The sequence below is a fragment of the Bison bison genome, unplaced genomic scaffold, assembly GCF_000754665.1.
Source record: "Bison bison bison isolate TAMUID 2011002044 unplaced genomic scaffold, Bison_UMD1.0 scf7180017864260, whole genome shotgun sequence".
Taxonomy (NCBI): domain Eukaryota; kingdom Metazoa; phylum Chordata; class Mammalia; order Artiodactyla; family Bovidae; genus Bison; species Bison bison.
Window position 1 is genome coordinate 1375943 of NW_011494832.1, and position 19200 is coordinate 1395142.

Here is a 19200-nt window from a genome sequence, read left to right on the forward strand (position 1 = left end):
TAGTAATATGAATTTGATGCACATTTGTCTTTGAACACTAGTATATTAGGAGTTATGTAAACAGATTGACAACTAAGTGCCTTTGCTGACAAATTTTAGAGTATTTTTGAATAAGTTGCCTAGTATAGGTTCTGAAAGTTCTTAACTTAAATGCATTTTTATAACTCTAATTACTTATGCTACAAATTAGTATATGCTAACTAATTTTAAGATAGAATTTTAGTGTCCCTGAAATTGTACATGAGATAGCTTTGTATAGATATGTGTTCTATAAATATAAATGCATTCACCAGTTTCTATTTTTTAGTGTATATAGATAAAATTGTATGTGTGTGTGTGTATATATATTTTATTTTGAAATACAGTTAATATACTCACCAATTTCTGGTTATTTTTTATAGAGTCATTTGCCCTGGCTCCATAGTTCCCACCCAGGATTAGAAAAAATAAGTGCTATCGTATGGGAAGGCAATGACTGCAAGAAAGCAGATATGTCTGTCCTTGAAATCAGTGGAATGATAATGAACAGAGTGAGTTTTTAAATTTTATTTGTTTAGATAGTGATTATTAATATAGTAAATGATTACTGAAGTGTTATATTTACAACCTACTCACCTCATTTCTTCAACCTGAAAAAAAAAAAAGTTTCTTGTATTTGAGTGGTTTGTCACCAAACATTTTTTGGTGCTTTTCATTTTCTGATCAAGAATAGACCTTGATGGTTTAAAATTTTCTTTTATATTATTCTTTTTTTTGCTTTCAGTGGATCAAATTTAGGAGCTGCTAGGTATATACAATTGTTAATGAAAACATTTTTCTGTATCATTTACCTCATTTCATTGATTTATTACTACTCAAAACATTAAAAAGAATTCACACTGGAAAATTTCTACTGACGCTTGCCTCTTAAATATACAAGAGTAAATCAACTAATGGTAAAAGAATCTTAAGTCACTTGAAGATGTGGAATACAAATCCTACAGATTTAAACTTCAGTTTGTATTATTTCTTTTATTACATCATTACTACTTTTAAAATTTTGCCTAATTCCCATGGACAGCTAGGCGTGATTTAACTTGGCAATTTTAAATTTCTTGTGTGTTGCTAACTAGAACTGTGCATACTTTTATGTAGGACAGGAATTAAAATAACTGGTGTCAGAAACTGAGCTACTTCCTATTACATATTTCCATGTGAGCTATGAAAAGCTGTTAACAAGGAGTCTCCAAAAACTTGCATCTGGTTAATACTCTGTACCTTTTTTGTGAATTTTTACATACTATGCAATATGATGATAAAAAAGGTAGCTAGATGATATTTTGGAGAAGGCAATGGCACCCCACTCCAGTACTCTTGCCTGGGAAATCCCATGGACAGAGGAGCCTGGTAGGCTGCAGTCCATGAGGTCGCTGAGAGTCGGACATGACTGAGCGACTTCACTTTCACTTTCCACTTTCATGCATTGGAGAAGGAAATGGCAGCCCACTCCAGTGTTCTTGCCTGAAGAATCCCAGGGACAGGGGAGCCTGGTGGGCTGCCGTCTATGGGGTCGCACAGAGTGGGACACGACTGATGCGACTTAGCAGCAGCAGATGATATTTAAAATCCCTCCCAGTCCTGCCAATTTTGTATTTTCCATTATTTAATTTCGAAATTCCTTTTTTTTCTTATAATTCCCCTGCCCCTTTTTCCCTCTCTCTTATTTAATTTTTACCCCTCTAGCATATTCTCTCTTCTGAAATGGTTTCAGAAAACAATATGTATATACATATATGTATATATACATAAAAGAAAGTAGTTTTACAGTTTAAGGAGATTATCCATTTGTATTGTGAACTCTTTGAAGCAGAACATAAAGTATAAATTCTAGATTTTTTTCTGTAACTGGATTTAAGTGGATACAAGATCTCATTCTTTTCAGTATTCTAGTATTTGTAAATATGTCTAAATTTTTAATTAATGAGATAAGTAGAATATTTTTTTCAAGATCCAGGTAAGACCAGGTAAGTAAATCCTTTTGCATCTACTTAATGAATTAGAGATCTGATAATGAACTATTTTTAAAAACTGAGAAATATTGACTTACATTTTATGTGTAATAGGTTCTCAAAACTTTGAGTAAATTTAAATTGCATTATTCAGGTATTAAAACTGATATATTTTAACAGTAATTTCATATTGCTGTAAATAAAATAATGCTTCATTAGGAATTAATTTTACTGTAGATAAAATTTGTGTGTGTGTTTTTTTTTCTCTCTCTCTCTCTCTAAAGGTAAACAGCCATATACCAGGGATAGGCTACCAGATTTTTGGAAATGCAATCTCTCTAATCCTGGGTTTAACTCCATTTGTTTTCCGACTCTCCCAAGCTACCGACTTGGATCAACTCACAGCACATTCTGCTTCAGAACTTTATGTGATTGCATTTGGTTCTAATGAAGATGTTATAGTTCTTTCTATGGTTATAATAAGTTTTGTGGTTCGTGTGTCTCTTGTGTGGATTTTCTTTTTTTTGCTCTGTGTAGCAGAAAGAACTTATAAACAGGTGAGTATAATATGGACATCTCTATAGAGAATTTTATCCTTTTCATAATATTCATGGTATTCCTGAAGTATTTTAGTGTTTCATTAAATCATTTTGACATGCTAATTATTTCCCCATTTTGTTTTTATAATAGTTAACCAAATCTTAATAACTTCTATTTTGTTAATTTTTATTTTTATGTGGTAATCTACTTGAAAATTAATTTTTATTTTAATCTTTTTTAGCGATTACTTTTTGCAAAACTCTTTGGACATTTAACATCGGCAAGGAGGGCTCGAAAATCTGAGGTTCCCCATTTCCGATTGAAGAAAGTACAGAATATAAAAATGTGGCTCTCTCTCCGATCCTATCTTAAGGTAGAATGGTAGTGATAAAAGTACTCTTAACGTGCTGGCTCCCTCTCATAGTTCCAGTTCTTTGTCAGTATGTATGTATGTCTAGATTTATAGTCAGATTTGTATTCACATGGTGCTATGTGGCCACATCTAGTGTTCATTTTGATCCATATGCAGAAATTCAGAATGTTTAACTGGTTCTTTACAGTAAAAGATCTGAAGTCCAGAAGGCTAAAATGCATTTTAGATAGATGATTCAAGATCAGATTGTCCAAAATTTATCTTTGTTCATAAATCTCACCAACTACTACTACTCATTCAAAAGCTAGATTAAAGATTTTGTTTCTACAGTAGAATGATTATATCACAAGCCAGCAGAGGGAGCCCACTACTTAAAAAAGGAAATTAAAAAAAAAATCTTGTCAAAATGAGCTGCCTCACTGAGGTGACCTATTACTATTTGAAAACTTTAGCTTCCAATTCTAAGCCATCCTTTTCATGCCATTCTTTTCCTTTAATCTTTTAAAGTAACTTTCCCAATTATGGAATTAAGATATAGAAGCTCAGGAGGGAAATGGGAAACATCTGAATTAGTTTTAGGAAAACATTTTTTCTGAGGATTATTACTTTATTGCATACTCATTGTGTATGGAGTAATCATAGCTTAATAAAATTGACCTAAAGGCCAACTATCCTCTGACATGCTTAGATCTTTAATGACTTTTATTTTGAGGTAACAAGGAAAAAGTAGAAAAATTTTGCATTATTTGTCTACACTTCTGTTTAAAAAAATTCATTATGCTGTTTATTTAACTTGTTAAACTCAGCTAAGTTAGTCTTCACTGGGCAATGCCACAGATCAGTGTAGATTGTTTTTTCTCACTGTGACACCGCTGGAAGGATGGATGTGATCCTTGTTACCTGTCTTAGTGAGAAGACACCTAAAATTTGCTCTCCTTATCATCCCTGAGCAGGTATTGCATTCTTTTATGCATTGATTATTTTAGTCAATAAACATTCATTTAATGTTAACCATGTGCCATTCACTATTGATGAGATGGAACTCCCTGCCATTAGGAGCTCATTCTTCAGTGAGGGAAACATGTAACCCCAGGTCTAGGAATTATCCTGAGTACTGACTTCCTCTTTTGCATTTCCAACATTCAGTTTATCGCCAATTCCCACCCTTTCTGTTTCCAAAATGTATCTCAAATCCATTTACTTCTCTCTCTCTGTTTTTATTTCCCCACCCTAATTGCAGCCACCAATTATCTCCTGTATTGGATTACTGCAGTTTTGTCTTATATGGCCTCTCAGCATTCCTGTTTCCTCCTTTTAATATTTTCCTCAGTTTGCTGCCAGAGGTGTCTTAAAAATGTAGATCTGACCATATTCTTAAAATTTTCTGAAAATTCTCCATTGATCTTAGGATGTAGAACCAAATCTTAATAGGGCTTTTAATGCCCTTCATGACTCAGCTCCTGCAGATAGCCTGTCCCGCTTGTCTCATTTTGAAATACTTTTCCTCCCTGCATTCCAGCCAGACTACACTGCTTCAATGCTTTGAATGTACTGTGATCTTTTCTGTTTTACACTCTTGCACTTGCTTTTCCTTCTACCAATAACAATACCAATAACTGCCGTGTGCCATCATGCTACTGCACCCTACTTTGGGGTAAATATCACTTCCTTGGAGAGATCTTCCCAGGCCTACACAATCTTTCTGAGAGTTAGAAGTATGGGCCTGGGAAGATCTCTGTAAGGAAATGCTATTTGTACCAAACTTGTCACCAATGTTCTGAAAGCATTCTATACCTTTCTTTCATAGCTCTCATCACAACTTGCACGTATATCTGTCTCTATGAGCTTGATGTTTGACTCCTTGTCTGTTTTGTTCTCTACTGTATTTCCAGCACCTACCACTGTCCCTCATTCTGAGCAGGTGTTCAAAAAACCTGTTCAATAAATGGTTAGTGTTTGACAAAATGGAATATTTGGGATTTATCCTTCTACAAATTCTAGGCTATATATTCACCATTTTTCATGGTGTTGCAAATCCTCAGGCAATAATAACAGTTTATAATTAAAATTCATCTCACTAATCAGGTATATTTTCAATGTCATAAGCTATGGTCACTGTGCAGTGATGGATCAGTACCTTAGTTGAAAGCATGGAATTAGCTGCTAATTAGTAAATATATTTAAAAGTGTTTTCACTTTTTTCCCCCCAGCGTCGAGGTCCTCAGCGATCAGTTGATGTCATAGTTTCATCTGCTTTCTTGTTGACTATCTCAGTTGTATTTATCTGTTGTGCCCAGGTGAGTTACCTTATTTTGTATAGAACTTAGATAATCAGATCTATAAATATTCAACCTCCAAGGCTTTCTAATAATAAACAAAGTAATAAGTAATTTGAAATTGAATTTTTACAGTTTATTTTTTTCAGTAGAGTAAGTAAATGCATCTTACTTATTTACATGATGAACAATAACTAACTTATTTTCAGGTGTCTATTAATTGAACATAAAATAATTAGTTTTTGTCTACAATTCATCTTTATTTCCAAAACAAACTGATGAGTGTCTAGAGTTATGAAATTTTTCAGACTATTTTCCATGATCTCTGCTTTATTCACATTTAGTATTAACTTTCATTTTATACCTGAATTATCACTGTGACTTAACTGTCTCATCTCTGAAAAAAGAATTCTCATTGACCAAGATTAGTCAGGAAGCACAAAAGTATCTCAGAATATAGTCTGTGCTATGAAATTTAAACTTCTGTTTCAAGTAATAAGACATGCTAGATTACCTGAAAATTCTTCTGGTTTAAAACATACAATACTGGGGGGAAAATACCCAGCATCGTAATATGTATAAGTGAGGTGTTTTATAAATATACATATTGCTTGTATATTTCAGTTTATAACACAGTAAGGGGCCAAAAATGAGGATAAAAGTGAAAAACAGAGCAGTTAAGTATATGTGTTAATGTTAGGTTGAAGTGCTTTGTTTGTGTTAGTATGTGAGAGATGAGGCCTTGATCTGCTGTACCTCCTTATATATACGCTACAAGGCCAAAATCCTCAAAGGCCTACAGTCTCAGTGAAAAGGTGCAATAAGAAAAAGTCTGCCCTACAGCACAGGAAGACAATAAGGAAGCTTGGTCAGTTTTGCCAGGATTCTGGCCAAGGAGGCAGAGAAAGTCTCTCCTAAGAATATATAAATGTAGGTCAGCTTTTAATACAGATTCAGGGTTCAAGTGTACATTACAGATCTTGTCTTGTAGCCGCTGTGTCAAGAAGTTAATATAACAAGATCCTAGACTCCTGGATACCTGAAAGAAGCTAAACCAAGACTGTTCTAGGGGATATAACATCCACCCTAATCCTCACAGAATTTGCACAGTTAAAGCCCCTTCAGGTCTCAGAACACTTGAAAAAACTTTCTAACATGAGCGAGTCAACAAATTAACACACAGCAGGAATACATCTCCAGCAACTTCAGATCTGATCAGATAGAAACTATAAGCTTGTTTAAAATGACTGAAGATGTAGATAACACTATTTAAAAAAGAGCAGATAGATTTGAAAAATACCCAAGCATTGCTTCACAGAAGTTTAAAAAAAAAAGTCACTGACATAAAAAACACAACAAACAGAAGAAACAGCAAATTGGAGACAAAGATAATTGGTGAGCTGGGAGATGGAAGAAATTACCCAGAATATAGAACAGAGATGAAGAGATGGAAATATGAAAAGGAGATCCAACATATATCTAATAGGAATTTCATATTGAAAGAAGAGAGAGAACAATATTTGGAGAGATGATGACATAAGAGTTTTTCTGAATTAGTAGAAGACATTAATTTTCAGGTTTAGGGAAGGACAAGAAGAAGAAGAAGCCACAATAAAAACAAATTGACACTTGGATACATTATAGAGATACTGCAGCACACCAAAAACAAAAATCTAACACAATCAAAAGGAAGAAGACTGGTTTCTTTACTCACAATTGCTTGTTGCATTTCAGTCTTTTCTTCAAGGTTTTATTTCCATGTTCCTGAAGTACATCCTGCAATATTTTTGTCTCTAATGAACATAAAATCTATTTCTGTCAACAAAAGACACATGGAACATAATAACATTGTCAAGTTTTAAATGTAAAAAGATAGAAAAATACATTGCAGATAAATACTAGCCAAGAGAAAGCTGGTGAAGTAACATTAATAGCAGATGAAATAGACTGTGATCTAAGACGTGTTACTGGGATAGAGAGAAACCTGACAAAAAGTTTGAAGAGTTGTTAGTCAGGAAGATCTAACAATTCTAGAATTGTATATGTGTTGTCACATAACTTCAGTCTTATCTATATACAGCCTAAATAATAGCACTGTAGTGAGGAATTGACAAAATGCCACATTGGGAGCTTTGAACACATTTCTTTCATTATTGATGAAGCAGACAAAAATATGAAGACATGTATCTAAACAAGACAGTGAAAATTTTATTCTGAAATTGGGCAATACATACTCTTTTCAGACACAGAACAGTTTATTAAACTTTCCCATGTACTAGGTGACAAAATGATTCTCAACTGATACCATACAGACCTCTGGTTATATACAGTTAAAGTAGAAAACAATGACAGCAAAAAGAAAACCATGCATTTGGAAATTTCAAAACATACTTATAGATAGCAGTGTTTAAAAAGAAAACTCACAGTATTAAACTGAAATAGTTGAGAATTTTTAAAAAAAAAATAGTAGTATATATTAATGTCATTAAAGTTAAAAGCTTCTGTGGACAGTTTTGTAGAAATATTAATTAAAACTGACTCAAAAAGTAACTGAAGAGCTGAGAAGACCCTGTAGCCGTACAGCAGTATTGATTCAGTAGTTTGAAAATCTGCTACCAACAAAAATCCCCAAGACCCATGTGATTTTTACAGATTAGTTTTGCCAAATGTTTTAATAAACAAGTAATCCTAATCCTACACAAAAGATCTAGGGAGTAGAAAAAGGGAATATTCCTCCAATTCATTTTATGTACTTCATGTAACTTTGTTACCAAACCAGAGAGACAGTATGGACACAGGAAGCAGTGAACCAGCTTAGATGCAGAAATACTCAGAAGATGAAGCCAGCAGTTAATAACAGTAAACATGCCATGACCTAGACAGCCGATCCCTTGGATGCAAAGGTTTTTGACTTTAGAAAATCCAGTTATCTAGTTTAAACTCCTTTAGTTGATTAAAGGAGAAATTATCTGATCATCTCAATAGATACAGAAAACAAATTGGTAAATTTCGATGGGAGATTCACAATACAGTTACTGAAAAGTACTGTTCTTAATTTGATAAATAAAAAATATTTCAAAAACTGGAGCAAACATTGTACATATGATATTTATTATCTTTGAGATACTTTAAAATCAGAAATGAGATGGGTGCCCTCTTTATCACTTCTAGTTAAGAAAGGTACTAACCAGTGAAGATAGGGAAAAGAAAGAAATTGTATAAAGATTGGAAAAGAAAAAAGAACATAAGACTGTATGGATGTGTATGTACAATATTCTAGTAACTTTCCAGACAAATTATTAAAAACATGACACTTTTTTTTAGAAGTACAAGATCAATAAAAATGGATACAACCTCAATATAAAAGAATCAGTTTTGTTTCTGTAAGTCAGAAATCAGCAAACTTTTTCTATAAAGGTCCAGACTAAATATTTTAGACTTTTACCTGATACATTCAGTCTCTCATATATTCTTCTCTCCTGCCTCTCCCTAAAAATTGTTAAGTATTAAAGAAGCACCATAAATGACAAAAGAGAGTCTGAAAAAATACTGGCAAAATACATCGTTTAAATAGCTTTGTTATTCACAATATGCAACAAATCAATAAAAACAGACAACCTAATAGAAAAAGTTAGATACAAAATTTAAAAAGATAACTTAAGAGGAAACCCAGTGACCAGTAAGTATATGAAACATACTCATCCTCCCTAAGTAATGTGGAAAAGTAAAAGGAAAAGAGTAAGAGAACAATTCACACCCATTAGAATGGCAGGTGTTAAAAAGTTAAATAATACCCAGTTTGGACAGATATGAAGGCAAAGGAAACTGATCCACTGCTGAGAGTATAAATTGGCACAACTGTTTTCAGAGACAAATTTGTAATATTTGCTAACACTGAATGTGTGACTATCCAAGGCTTTAGCAGTTTTACGCCTAGATATTAACTCCTCAAGAAGGTCTTACATGTGCACAAGGAGACCAGGATAGGCAGAAGAGAATATTTAATGCAACATAGTTTGCAATGAGGAAATTGGCAGCCCAGTGAATATTATTAATTGGTGGTGTAGGCAAATCCACTGTGGTTGATTCTTTTACTGTAATACCTTGCAGTAGTTAGAATGAATGAATTTAAGGTTAATGAATCATGGATAAACTTCGAAAACAAAATCCCGTAGATTAAAAAGCAGATTGAAGAATGATAAGGTCAATGTGATAGCATTTATACAAATTCTAATATCACTTCAGTTCAGTCGCTCAATCGTGTCCGACTCTTTGCGACCCCATGAATCACAGCACGCCAGGCCTCCCTGTCCATCACCAACTCCCGGAGTTCACTCAGACTCAGGTCTCTCGAGTCAGTGATGCCATCCAGCCATCTCATCCTCTGTCGTCCCCTTCTCCTCCTGCCCCCAATCCCTCCCAGCATCAGTCTTTTCCAATGAGTCAACCCTTCGCATGAGGTGACCAAAGTACTGGAGTTTCAGCTTTAGCATCATTCCTTCCAAAGAAATCCCAGGGCTGATCTCCTTCAGAATGGACTGGTTGGATCTCATAATATAACATAGTATAAGCATAAATACTTAGCTAAACTATAAAAGCTGAGTGGAAGAGGTAAATGTAAAAGTCATTACCCTTACAGAGGGGTGGGGAAGAAGGGGAATGATGAAAAGAACAGTTTAAAGGGGCTTCCTTTGAATCTTTACTCTTATGTTTTTGAAAATCAAAAAAAAAATTGCAAGATATTAAGATTTAGTGAAAGTAAATATATGGGTTTTGATTACACCATACTCAGTACCTTTCATGTGCTTGCAGTATTTCCTAAGAAATGTCAGATGTTTGAAAAATGTAACACTATATCCATGATATATCTGTATGAAGTAAAATTTTGCTTTCTTTTAATGAATGACATTCTTCTTCATATTGCCTTTTCCTTACATTTTTAGTTGCTTCATGTACATGAGATCTTCCTTGATTGTCACTACAATTGGGAACTGGTAATCTGGTGCATCTCGTTAACACTTTTTCTCCTAAGATTTGTTACCCTTGGATCAGAAACAAGTAAAAAATATAGCAATACCTCAATATTACTTACTGAACAGGTGAGAATTCATGTTTATTATGTTATAAATTAATGTCTGATACCTACATGTTAAAATTAAAAGTTTTCATTTACTTCAGAATTTTTCAGGAACCTCTGTTAAGACCATTTATGTTGCAGAGCAAAACTTGAAATTTGGTAGAGTACAAAACTTTCTTCAGTGTTCTGCCTTGATACAGATTTCAAGTCTAAGCTATTGTTTCTCTGTCCCATTTTCATTAGATAAGCAGGAAATAACCTTTTGTAGAAATGATGGACTTTAAACCGTTGTTGGGATATGTTTGCATTGGAGTGTAGCAGAGCCATATTTGAAAGGCATAAACTTTTATTCAATAGAAAGTGTAAAGCCTAATAATTTTGATGCTTAACTTTATTTTGTATGAATTAAAAAAAAACATTTTCCTTATTTCATAGGAATTATTTAAACAAACTTATTTCTAGTGAACTTGTTGAGTATTTTTGTCAGGAATAGTTTGGTTTTTAGAAATTGGTAACCCTGTCAAACCAAGTCAGTTAGAGGGAAAGGGGAAAGTAGGAAACAAACCAACTGATTTACTTTACTCTAGTTATTGTTTATTTTCCGTGTTGATTTGGATCTGGGACTAAAGTGTTGCACATTTTTAATAATGAAATCCAGTTTTCCTTCTTTCAGCTTTTAGTTACATTTGAAAAGTTAAATATCATTTTCGTATAAACTATTTGCTGTAAGAAGTTAGGAATATAGTGAAGTGTGAAGAAGAATATTAATATCACCTATACTCTTAATAATAGAGAACTACTGCTAATATTTTAGTAAATGTTTTTCAGTTCATCTTAAAATGAGTATTATAATTTTAAGTATATTTAATTGTTAATTCTTTTTTAATAAAAGATAAACCTCTACTTGAAAATGGAAAAGAAACCTAACAAAAAGGAGGAATTGACACTAGTGAACAATGTTTTAAAACTGGCTACTAAATTGCTAAAGGTAAGAGTGAAAATGAAAATGGACATCATGAAGAAAATGCTGTTCTAACTTTTCTTACTTTTTTGCTTGTAGATCCTACTTTGTGTTTGTTTTTCAGGATTATCGAAAATGTTTTCCAAATTATTTTTGAGCACATTCATGCAGTTTACATTTTCTCATTGAAAAACTAATCAAAGTAATTCAGATTATTTCATTTTGAAATTTTATTCAGTTTTGAAATTTTAAGACTCTTAATAATGTTCAGAATATTGTAGAAGTTGGCATCCTTAGAAATTTTTGCATCCTAGAACTTAAAATAGATTATAAAAAAGAAGATTTGATGTTAATTCGCTATTTTTTTTTCATTTTGTATTTCTCAAAGCAGTCTTCTGTTTACTTGACCTGAGTTGGTTTAAAAAGTAGTAATACATTATCACTGTAATAATTATATATCACCAATAAGTGAATTTTCAAAACTTTTTTGGGTAGCAATAAAAAATAATATAATTTCAGTATATCTCATCTCATAATAGTAACTCTTTCAGTTCATTTCAGTTCAGTGTCCGACTCTTTGCGACTCCATGAATCACAGCACGCCAGGCCTCCCTGTCCATCACCAATTCCTGGAGTCCACCCAAACCCATGTCTCTTGAGTCGGTGATGCCATCCAACCATCTCATTCTGTCGTCCCCTTCTCCTTCTGCCCTCAATCTCTCCTAGCATCAGGGTCTTTTCCAATGACTCAATTCTTGGCATCAGGTGGCCAAAGTATTGGAGTTTCAGTTTCAACATCAGTCCTTCCAATGAACACCCAGGACTGATCTCCTTTAGGATGGACTGATTGGATCTCCTTGCAGTCCAAGGGACTCTCAAGAGTCTTCTCCAACACCACAGTTCAAAAGCATCAATTCTTTGGCACTCAGCTTTCTTCACAGTCCAACTCTCACATCCATACATGACCACTGGAAAAACCATAGCCTTGACTAGACGGACCTTTGTTGGCAAAGTAATGTCTCTGCTTTTGAATATGCTATCTAGGTTGGTCATAACTTTCCTTCCAAGGAGTAAGCATCTTTTAATTTCCTGGCTGCAATCACCATCTGCAGTGATTTTGAAGCCCAGAAAAATAAAGTCAGCCACTGTTTCCACTGTCTTCCCATCTCTTTGCCATGAAGTGATGAGACTGGATGCCATGATCTTCGTTTTCTGAATGTTGAGCTTTAAGCCAACTTTCTCACTCTCCTCTTTCACTTTCATCAAGAGGCTCTTTAGTTCCTCTTCTCTTTCTGTCATAAGGGTGGTGTCATCTGCATATCTGAGGTTATTGATATTTCTCCCAGCAATATTGATTCCAGCTTGTGCTTCTTCCAGCCCAGCATTTCTCATGATGTACTCTGCATATAAGTGAAATATGCAGGGTGACAATATACGGCCTTGACGAACTCCTTTGCCTCTTTGGAACCAGTCTGTTGTTCCATGTCCAGTTCTGACTGTTGCTTCCTGACCTGCATACAGGTTTCTCAAGAGGCAGGTCAGGTGGTCTGGCATTCCCTCTTTGGAGGTAATTTAATAAAATATCATTATCACTGCAGTGTTAATAATTCCTTTCTTTCTCAAAAGGAAACTATTTTTTAAAATCTCTGTTTCTGTAACAAATTAAATGGAAATTTTAGAGTTGTTGATAAAGTGTTCGTAGAATAGTAGGAAATTAGTTGTGTCTCAATGCCATGGTTACTTCTTCAGTTAACTAAAATGCATTAACTGACTCGAGATTGTGCCTCACAGTATATTAGGCACTGAAAGAAGTCAGAAGAGTTAGGTGGATTTTGTTTTTGTTGTTTCCAGTTTTATTTATTTATTTTTGGCTCTGCTGGGTCTTTGTTGCAGCATGGGCTTTTCTCTCGTTGTAGTGAGCAGGGACTCCTTTCTAGTTGTGGTGAGCAGTCTTCTCTTTGCGGTGGCTTCTCTTTTTGTGGAGTATAGGCTCTTGAGCACATGGGCTTCAGTAGTTGCCAGTCCCGCTCTCTAGAGCACCGGCTCATTAGATGTGGCAAATGAGCTTCGTTGCTCTGCAGCATGCGGGATCTTCCCAGACCAGAGCTCAAACCCATGTCTCCTACCTTGGCAGACAGATATTTTACCTCTGAGCCACCAGGGAAGCTCTGGGTGAGTTTTTGACACAAATATTGAGTATCTTGAGAGTGTAGGCACTGTGCTAGCTAGGAGGAGGCTCTAAAGTTGAGACTTCATGTGAGCAGCTTCACTTGCAAAATAGAGAGAAATACAAAGTTAACCATAATACAAAGCACTCAGTGTGATCTTTCTTGATCAAACATCGTCTTCTATTCAGAACCTGTGACATAATATAGATTGCTCCTTCCTTCTCTTTCTTCACAGCCAAGAAATTCTTGGGCCCATTGACTCACCCTCTCAAATATTGTCCAGTTCATCCTCTTTCTCCTACCAATACTGCTCTAAGTCAGACCCGCATCATTTTCAGTTGAGCTTCTGATAAACTGAACTCTGAGGGCTTCTTCTTTCTGGTCTTGCTGCTCTCTAATCTGTAGTTCTCACATGCACATCTGATATACTGCGCCCCAAATTAAATTCCATTCGTGCCAATCTCCTGTCACACTTTGCCTAAAGAATGACCCTTACCTAAGTAGCCAGTTTTATAAAATTTATACTTGCCTCATACAACCTATAGCAATTCAAAGGTGCCATGTTCTTGTGTCTTGGGGAATACCTTCTCTCCTCCCATGAACCAAGTTGCAGGAGCACCTTCTACTCTGGCTCTCTGCCATTTATACATATTTCTTTTGTGGTACTCATAGTTGAATTATATCTTTGCTTGTATATTAGACTGCAGGGTCCTTCAGCATGGGGACTGAATCTTAACTTCTCCAGAGTCTGCCATGGTGCCTAGCATATATAGAACTTTACTTAAATGTTTGAGTCAGTCTATCAATTAATGAATCTATGCATTTGAAAATTATCTCAAAGGGGGATTATATATATACACACACACACACATATATATATGCATATATGTATGTATGTGTGTGTGTGTCTGTGTATAGACAGAAAATTTGGCTAACTAAATTTCTAATTCTTATGCAAAAATATATTATTCTCTTTCTCTTTCAATTTCTATTGTTATAGTGAAAAGTATTCTTTAACCTTGTAGCTACCAGACCAATAGTTTATTAGTCATTCATTTGGGACAGAAATTGGAGTTACAAATTTAGGTTATAGATTTCTTTTAAATGAAAGTCACTTTCTCCTGCTGCTAAGTCACTTCAGTCTTGTCCGACTCTGTGTGACCCCATAGACGGCAGCCCACCAGGCTCCCCCATCCCTGGGATTCTCCAGGCAAGAACACTGGAGTAGGTTGCCATTTCCTTCTCCAATGCATGAAAGTGAAAAGTGAAAGTGAAGTCGCTCAGTCGTGTCCGACTCTTTGAGACCCCATGGACTGCAGCCTACCAGGCTCCTCCATCCATGGGATTCTCCAGGCAAGAGTACTGGAGTGGGGTGCCATTGCCTTCTCCGCACTTTTCTCCTAAGAATACCTAAAAGTATATTTACTTACTTCAGGTTTAACCAAGTTTATTCTAAGACTATCATGATTTGTAACTATCTTTTGAAACAGTGGTTGTAAAAATTCTCTTTGCATATTGCCCTGAATTAGTTTAATAATTCTCAATGAATCTGGGTTCATGGTTTTTTCCTCTTCTACTAGGAATTGGACAGTCCCTTTAGACTATATGGACTTACAATGAATCCACTGCTTTATAACATCACCCAGGTTGTCATCCTGTCAGCTGTTTCTGGTGTTATCAGTGACTTGCTTGGATTTAATTTAAAGGTAAGGGCTTGCAGGTATTTTTAAGTTTCTTAGTACCCTGTTACATATTCGTGACATTTATTTCACCCTAACACTCTTGAGATCTCACATGTATAGTAATGGAGTCATTTTGATTATATTATATACAATTAATGAAGATAACATTAATTTCAAAGAATGATAAATATTCTTGGCTTATAATGCTGATGGACCTTCTTATTCAGAACAGTATTTGTTACAAATGGTACTCTTGGATAGGATAAGTGGAAGTATTTATTTTTACTCATATATAAGATGATTCTAATTTAGATGATTTTTTAAAAAAGAGCCCTATTACTGGCTTTGGCCAAAAACTATATTATTTATCTATATAGCAATATATGCATCCTCCAACATGTGCAAAGCTGCTAGCGAATAAGATGTAGAATGTTTATATTAACCGGTAGTAGATGTGTATTGTCACTTTCCAGTTAGAGAAAGCAAGAGAAATTGGAGTCTCACTTTTTTATTTGTTTGAGGTGAATTCTTAAAAATAAAAGAATAAAAGAATTTAAAATAGTAGAACCTTCAGTTGTTTATGAATGAAATTTAGATTAAAAAAATATCATGTGATGTAACTTAATAAGTAGCAATATCAAAACTGGCTCTAATGGTCCCTACTTATATTATTTTTTCACTAGCTCTGGAAGATTAAATCATGACAATTCAGAGAAAAGAAGATGTAGCCTCTTTTCCAGAATAAGAGTACCAACTAAGCTGCCTGAAAGCAGTCACTGACTCTTTGCTTCAGGAATCTCAGCTGAGAAATTGAAGTGTTTACATCAGACTGTCCTGTGCAATTCTTATATTTATTTCACTTGTTCACTGTTTTTTACATTTATTTTAGTCTTTATATTTTATTTTTAGTATTGATATACTTAGTTGTTGAAAGGGTGATGAAACTGATGTCCACATACTTGAGATCCTGGTAATTGCTCATAAAAAATGACAACAAATTGTGAGAATAGAAGCCATTGCTAAACACTGTTTCTCCATCAGTGCCGTGACTTGCCTTACTTGAAGTAAATTTCTTTAACTTTGTAATCTTGCATTAGACTCAACTAAACACATAAAACATTTTTCTTTAGTAAATCAAGATCCAGTCCGGGTTTCTTTTGAGTTATTTTGGAACAATGCCAGGATCTAAACTGATAAAGCTGCAGTTTAAGCACCCTTCAGTATTAATATCTATGGTATTACACAACAGGTCAACAAGTGCTCTTTGATGATAAAACTCTTAATAGAGCAATAATTGTAAATGGTTCCATACTGTAAGATATTTTGATAAAAATTAGTAATAATTGTATTTATTTGAAACACTGGGCTGTTTGCACAGCTCCAACTGTGCATGCTCAAAATGTGCACTTTTTAAAATTGTTACTTTTAATGTGTGTCTTTATATGGGGTATGTTATAGTGTACTAGGGCATGATATGGTATCCTTTTGAGTGAGGTATATACTCATCTCACAAGTGAAGTGCCTATTGATATTACTCAAGTATGTTATGTTTACTCAAGTAAAATAATTTTCTCCCCATGGTACACTATAGTGTATGCTATTCATACCACACTCAAATGAACAACTTAAGAATAACATTGAGAACCAATCAGATATTCCTGATTGCTAGCTGTAAAACTATATATGAGTTTTCAGGAAAAATAGCGATAGCTTGCAAATTCTGCTATCTAGTATATCTCCCTCCTCAACTCGCAGTTACATAAGGGCTATTTTAGATGCTTTTAACCTAGAAAGTAACCCCCTCCCTCCCCTCCAAATAATTTGCCAAGTGTCCAAATGAGAACTTATCTGTTGGCATGTTAGGTAAATAGGGCAAATATGATGGTCTCTTACATTGGGCCTTGATTTTAAGTTGTTATATTTGTACAATCAAATTTTAGGAGTTACATGAAATATTAAATGTTTTAGCAAACTTTTTTTTTTTTTAAACTGGGTGTCTAGTTTTTAAAAGACTTTATTTGAAACAATCTAGAATTTTCTTGGTGCAAGTTGTATCATGTTGAATATCCTCACCTTTTTTTACCATGTTTTAGAGAATTTAAAATAATTAATTGTAAATGATTTATTTGACTGGTGCAGTTTTAATCCCCAAATCATAATCTTAAGATCAGGAATGTGTGGAGAACAGAGCCATATCATAATATCACTTTGCTCTCACCATTCCTTTTGATCAGCCTCAAATCAGCCTCATTGTATAGTATATTTTCTTTCTATAGAAAACAAAAACATTTTGTTTTATTTGCCTATGTTCTAATATGTTTAATAATGACCAAAGTGCATTCTGAGTTTTTTCAAGGAATGTATTACTGGAGCTTTAAGAACATACTTATTTTCTCCTGTGAAAAATTAGGCTTTGTCTGATATGTTTATTCTTCCTCTATTGTCTAATGTTGAGGTTGTTTTTAGGAATTATATTTTATAAAGTTTTTCAAGATAAGGTACATACCTATACAGAACTTAACATTTTGCACAGAATATATTGAATATATTTTGAGAAAAAAAAGTACAGCCTGAGTTCTGTTAGGAATAAAAATGAAACTATTGTATCTCACAAAAAAAATCTTATTTCAGAATGGAAATATTTTTGAGAAAAGTAGCTGAGTAAACTGATTTAGGAAAATGCTTGCTTTTTGATTGAAGTTCATTTCAACTTGGAGTTGGGAGTTGATTTATTAAGTACAGTGTACCTCTCAACATCGTATTAATAATATGTTGAATTATGTCACTAGTATGGCAGCGGTAGAATACTAAGAGGGCAAAGTTGTCATTTTAAGTAATTTCAGAACATTAATGGAACTCTTTTCAAAGCAGAAAAATTGACATTGCTGCCTTTAAGAATACAATGAATGTAAGAAATTAAAAGAAATTGTAACATACCACATAATATAGAAAAGACAGTTCAAAGATAGAATTGTGGCAGATGTTGTGTGTTAACTGTTGTTTCTTTGCCACATGTATTGTATTTGAAAGTTTGAATGGCAAGTTTAAAATAAACGTTCTATGACTGACAGTGTTAAACCTGGAGTGGGTTTGGTTTTTTTTGTTTGTTTTTTCAGATTTTCAAGTCATGCACATTTCTATGGTAATTTTATATTTACTGTAGCATAAACTTTAGGTGTAACTGTTAGATTTGAGGGGAGTGGGAATATATTTTTAAAACCTTTCCAACATTTCAGATTTTGCGTTATGATTCTCAGAATATGAAAGAAGAATTAGCGCACAGGCTTTTCATCACCAAAATGCTATGACATCATTAATGTTTGTTTGCTTGTTTGTTTGTATTTAAATACAGAAAACTGGCTGTAGCCTGGGGTATTAAAATTCATTATCAGGAGGATTGTGTTTTTAACCAAGTGATTTTACACATAATTTCAACTAGAGAGATCATGGCCAACAATAACATGGGTAAGCATTGTAATATTTCTGTTCTCTGACTGGTACAGATGTTCATAGGCCTTAATCAGGGACTCTTCATTCAAGTGCACTTTCCAACTTTCTTTGAGCTTAGAATTGGGTCTCTTAATGAGTCTCCCTTCACACTTACAGATAGAGCAATATGACTTGCATCTCTTTATACTGTATCACTTAGAACACTAATTCTCAACCGTTTTTCTACCAACCTTATAAGAGAGATACCACAAATGCTTATTGATATCTCTGGCTCCCCACGGTGCTTACTTCCTGGGGAGTAGACTGTGTATCTTGGATGTGGTACATGCATATTCTGAAAAAAGTATTCCATAAGTGATTTTGAAATTTTGTTCCACTTATCACTCCTCACCACCTTGAGAATTACTGTCTTAAGATCAGAAATTTTAGAGCATGTAAGTTACATGAGATTTTTAACTTCATTGACCAGTGTTTTCCCAGCACATAAAATAGTGCCTAATCTCAAGTCTATTGAATGAATGAATTTTGAATGATAACTTGAGTCACATAGAACTCGACACCACCTAGTCCAAAGCCCTCATTTTACTATTGATAGGTTTAAAAAAAAGAATCCAAAGAAGAGATTGAAAAGCTTGCCTAAGTTTCCACGAGTAGAATCCACACTCTCCTTTATTCCCTTTGGAGG

General features: G+C 34.2%; 1 protein-coding gene across 3 annotated transcripts in view; it reads left to right on the plus strand.

Annotated features, from left to right (window-relative positions):
• The window catches only part of PHTF2 (putative homeodomain transcription factor 2), a 150920-nt gene that overhangs the window by 76719 nt on the left and 55001 nt on the right, over nucleotides 1-19200 (plus strand). For all 3 annotated transcript variants that reach the window (XM_010848099.1, XM_010848098.1, XM_010848100.1), the window contains 8 exons: nucleotides 402-530; nucleotides 2273-2545; nucleotides 2770-2901; nucleotides 5112-5198; nucleotides 10121-10276; nucleotides 11147-11242; nucleotides 14964-15089; nucleotides 15749-18530. In XM_010848099.1, the coding sequence (XP_010846401.1) occupies nucleotides 402-530; nucleotides 2273-2545; nucleotides 2770-2901; nucleotides 5112-5198; nucleotides 10121-10276; nucleotides 11147-11242; nucleotides 14964-15089; nucleotides 15749-15769 (1020 nt within the window). In that variant the 3' untranslated portion in view covers nucleotides 15770-18530. The remainder of the gene's footprint in view (nucleotides 1-401; nucleotides 531-2272; nucleotides 2546-2769; nucleotides 2902-5111; nucleotides 5199-10120; nucleotides 10277-11146; nucleotides 11243-14963; nucleotides 15090-15748; nucleotides 18531-19200) is intronic.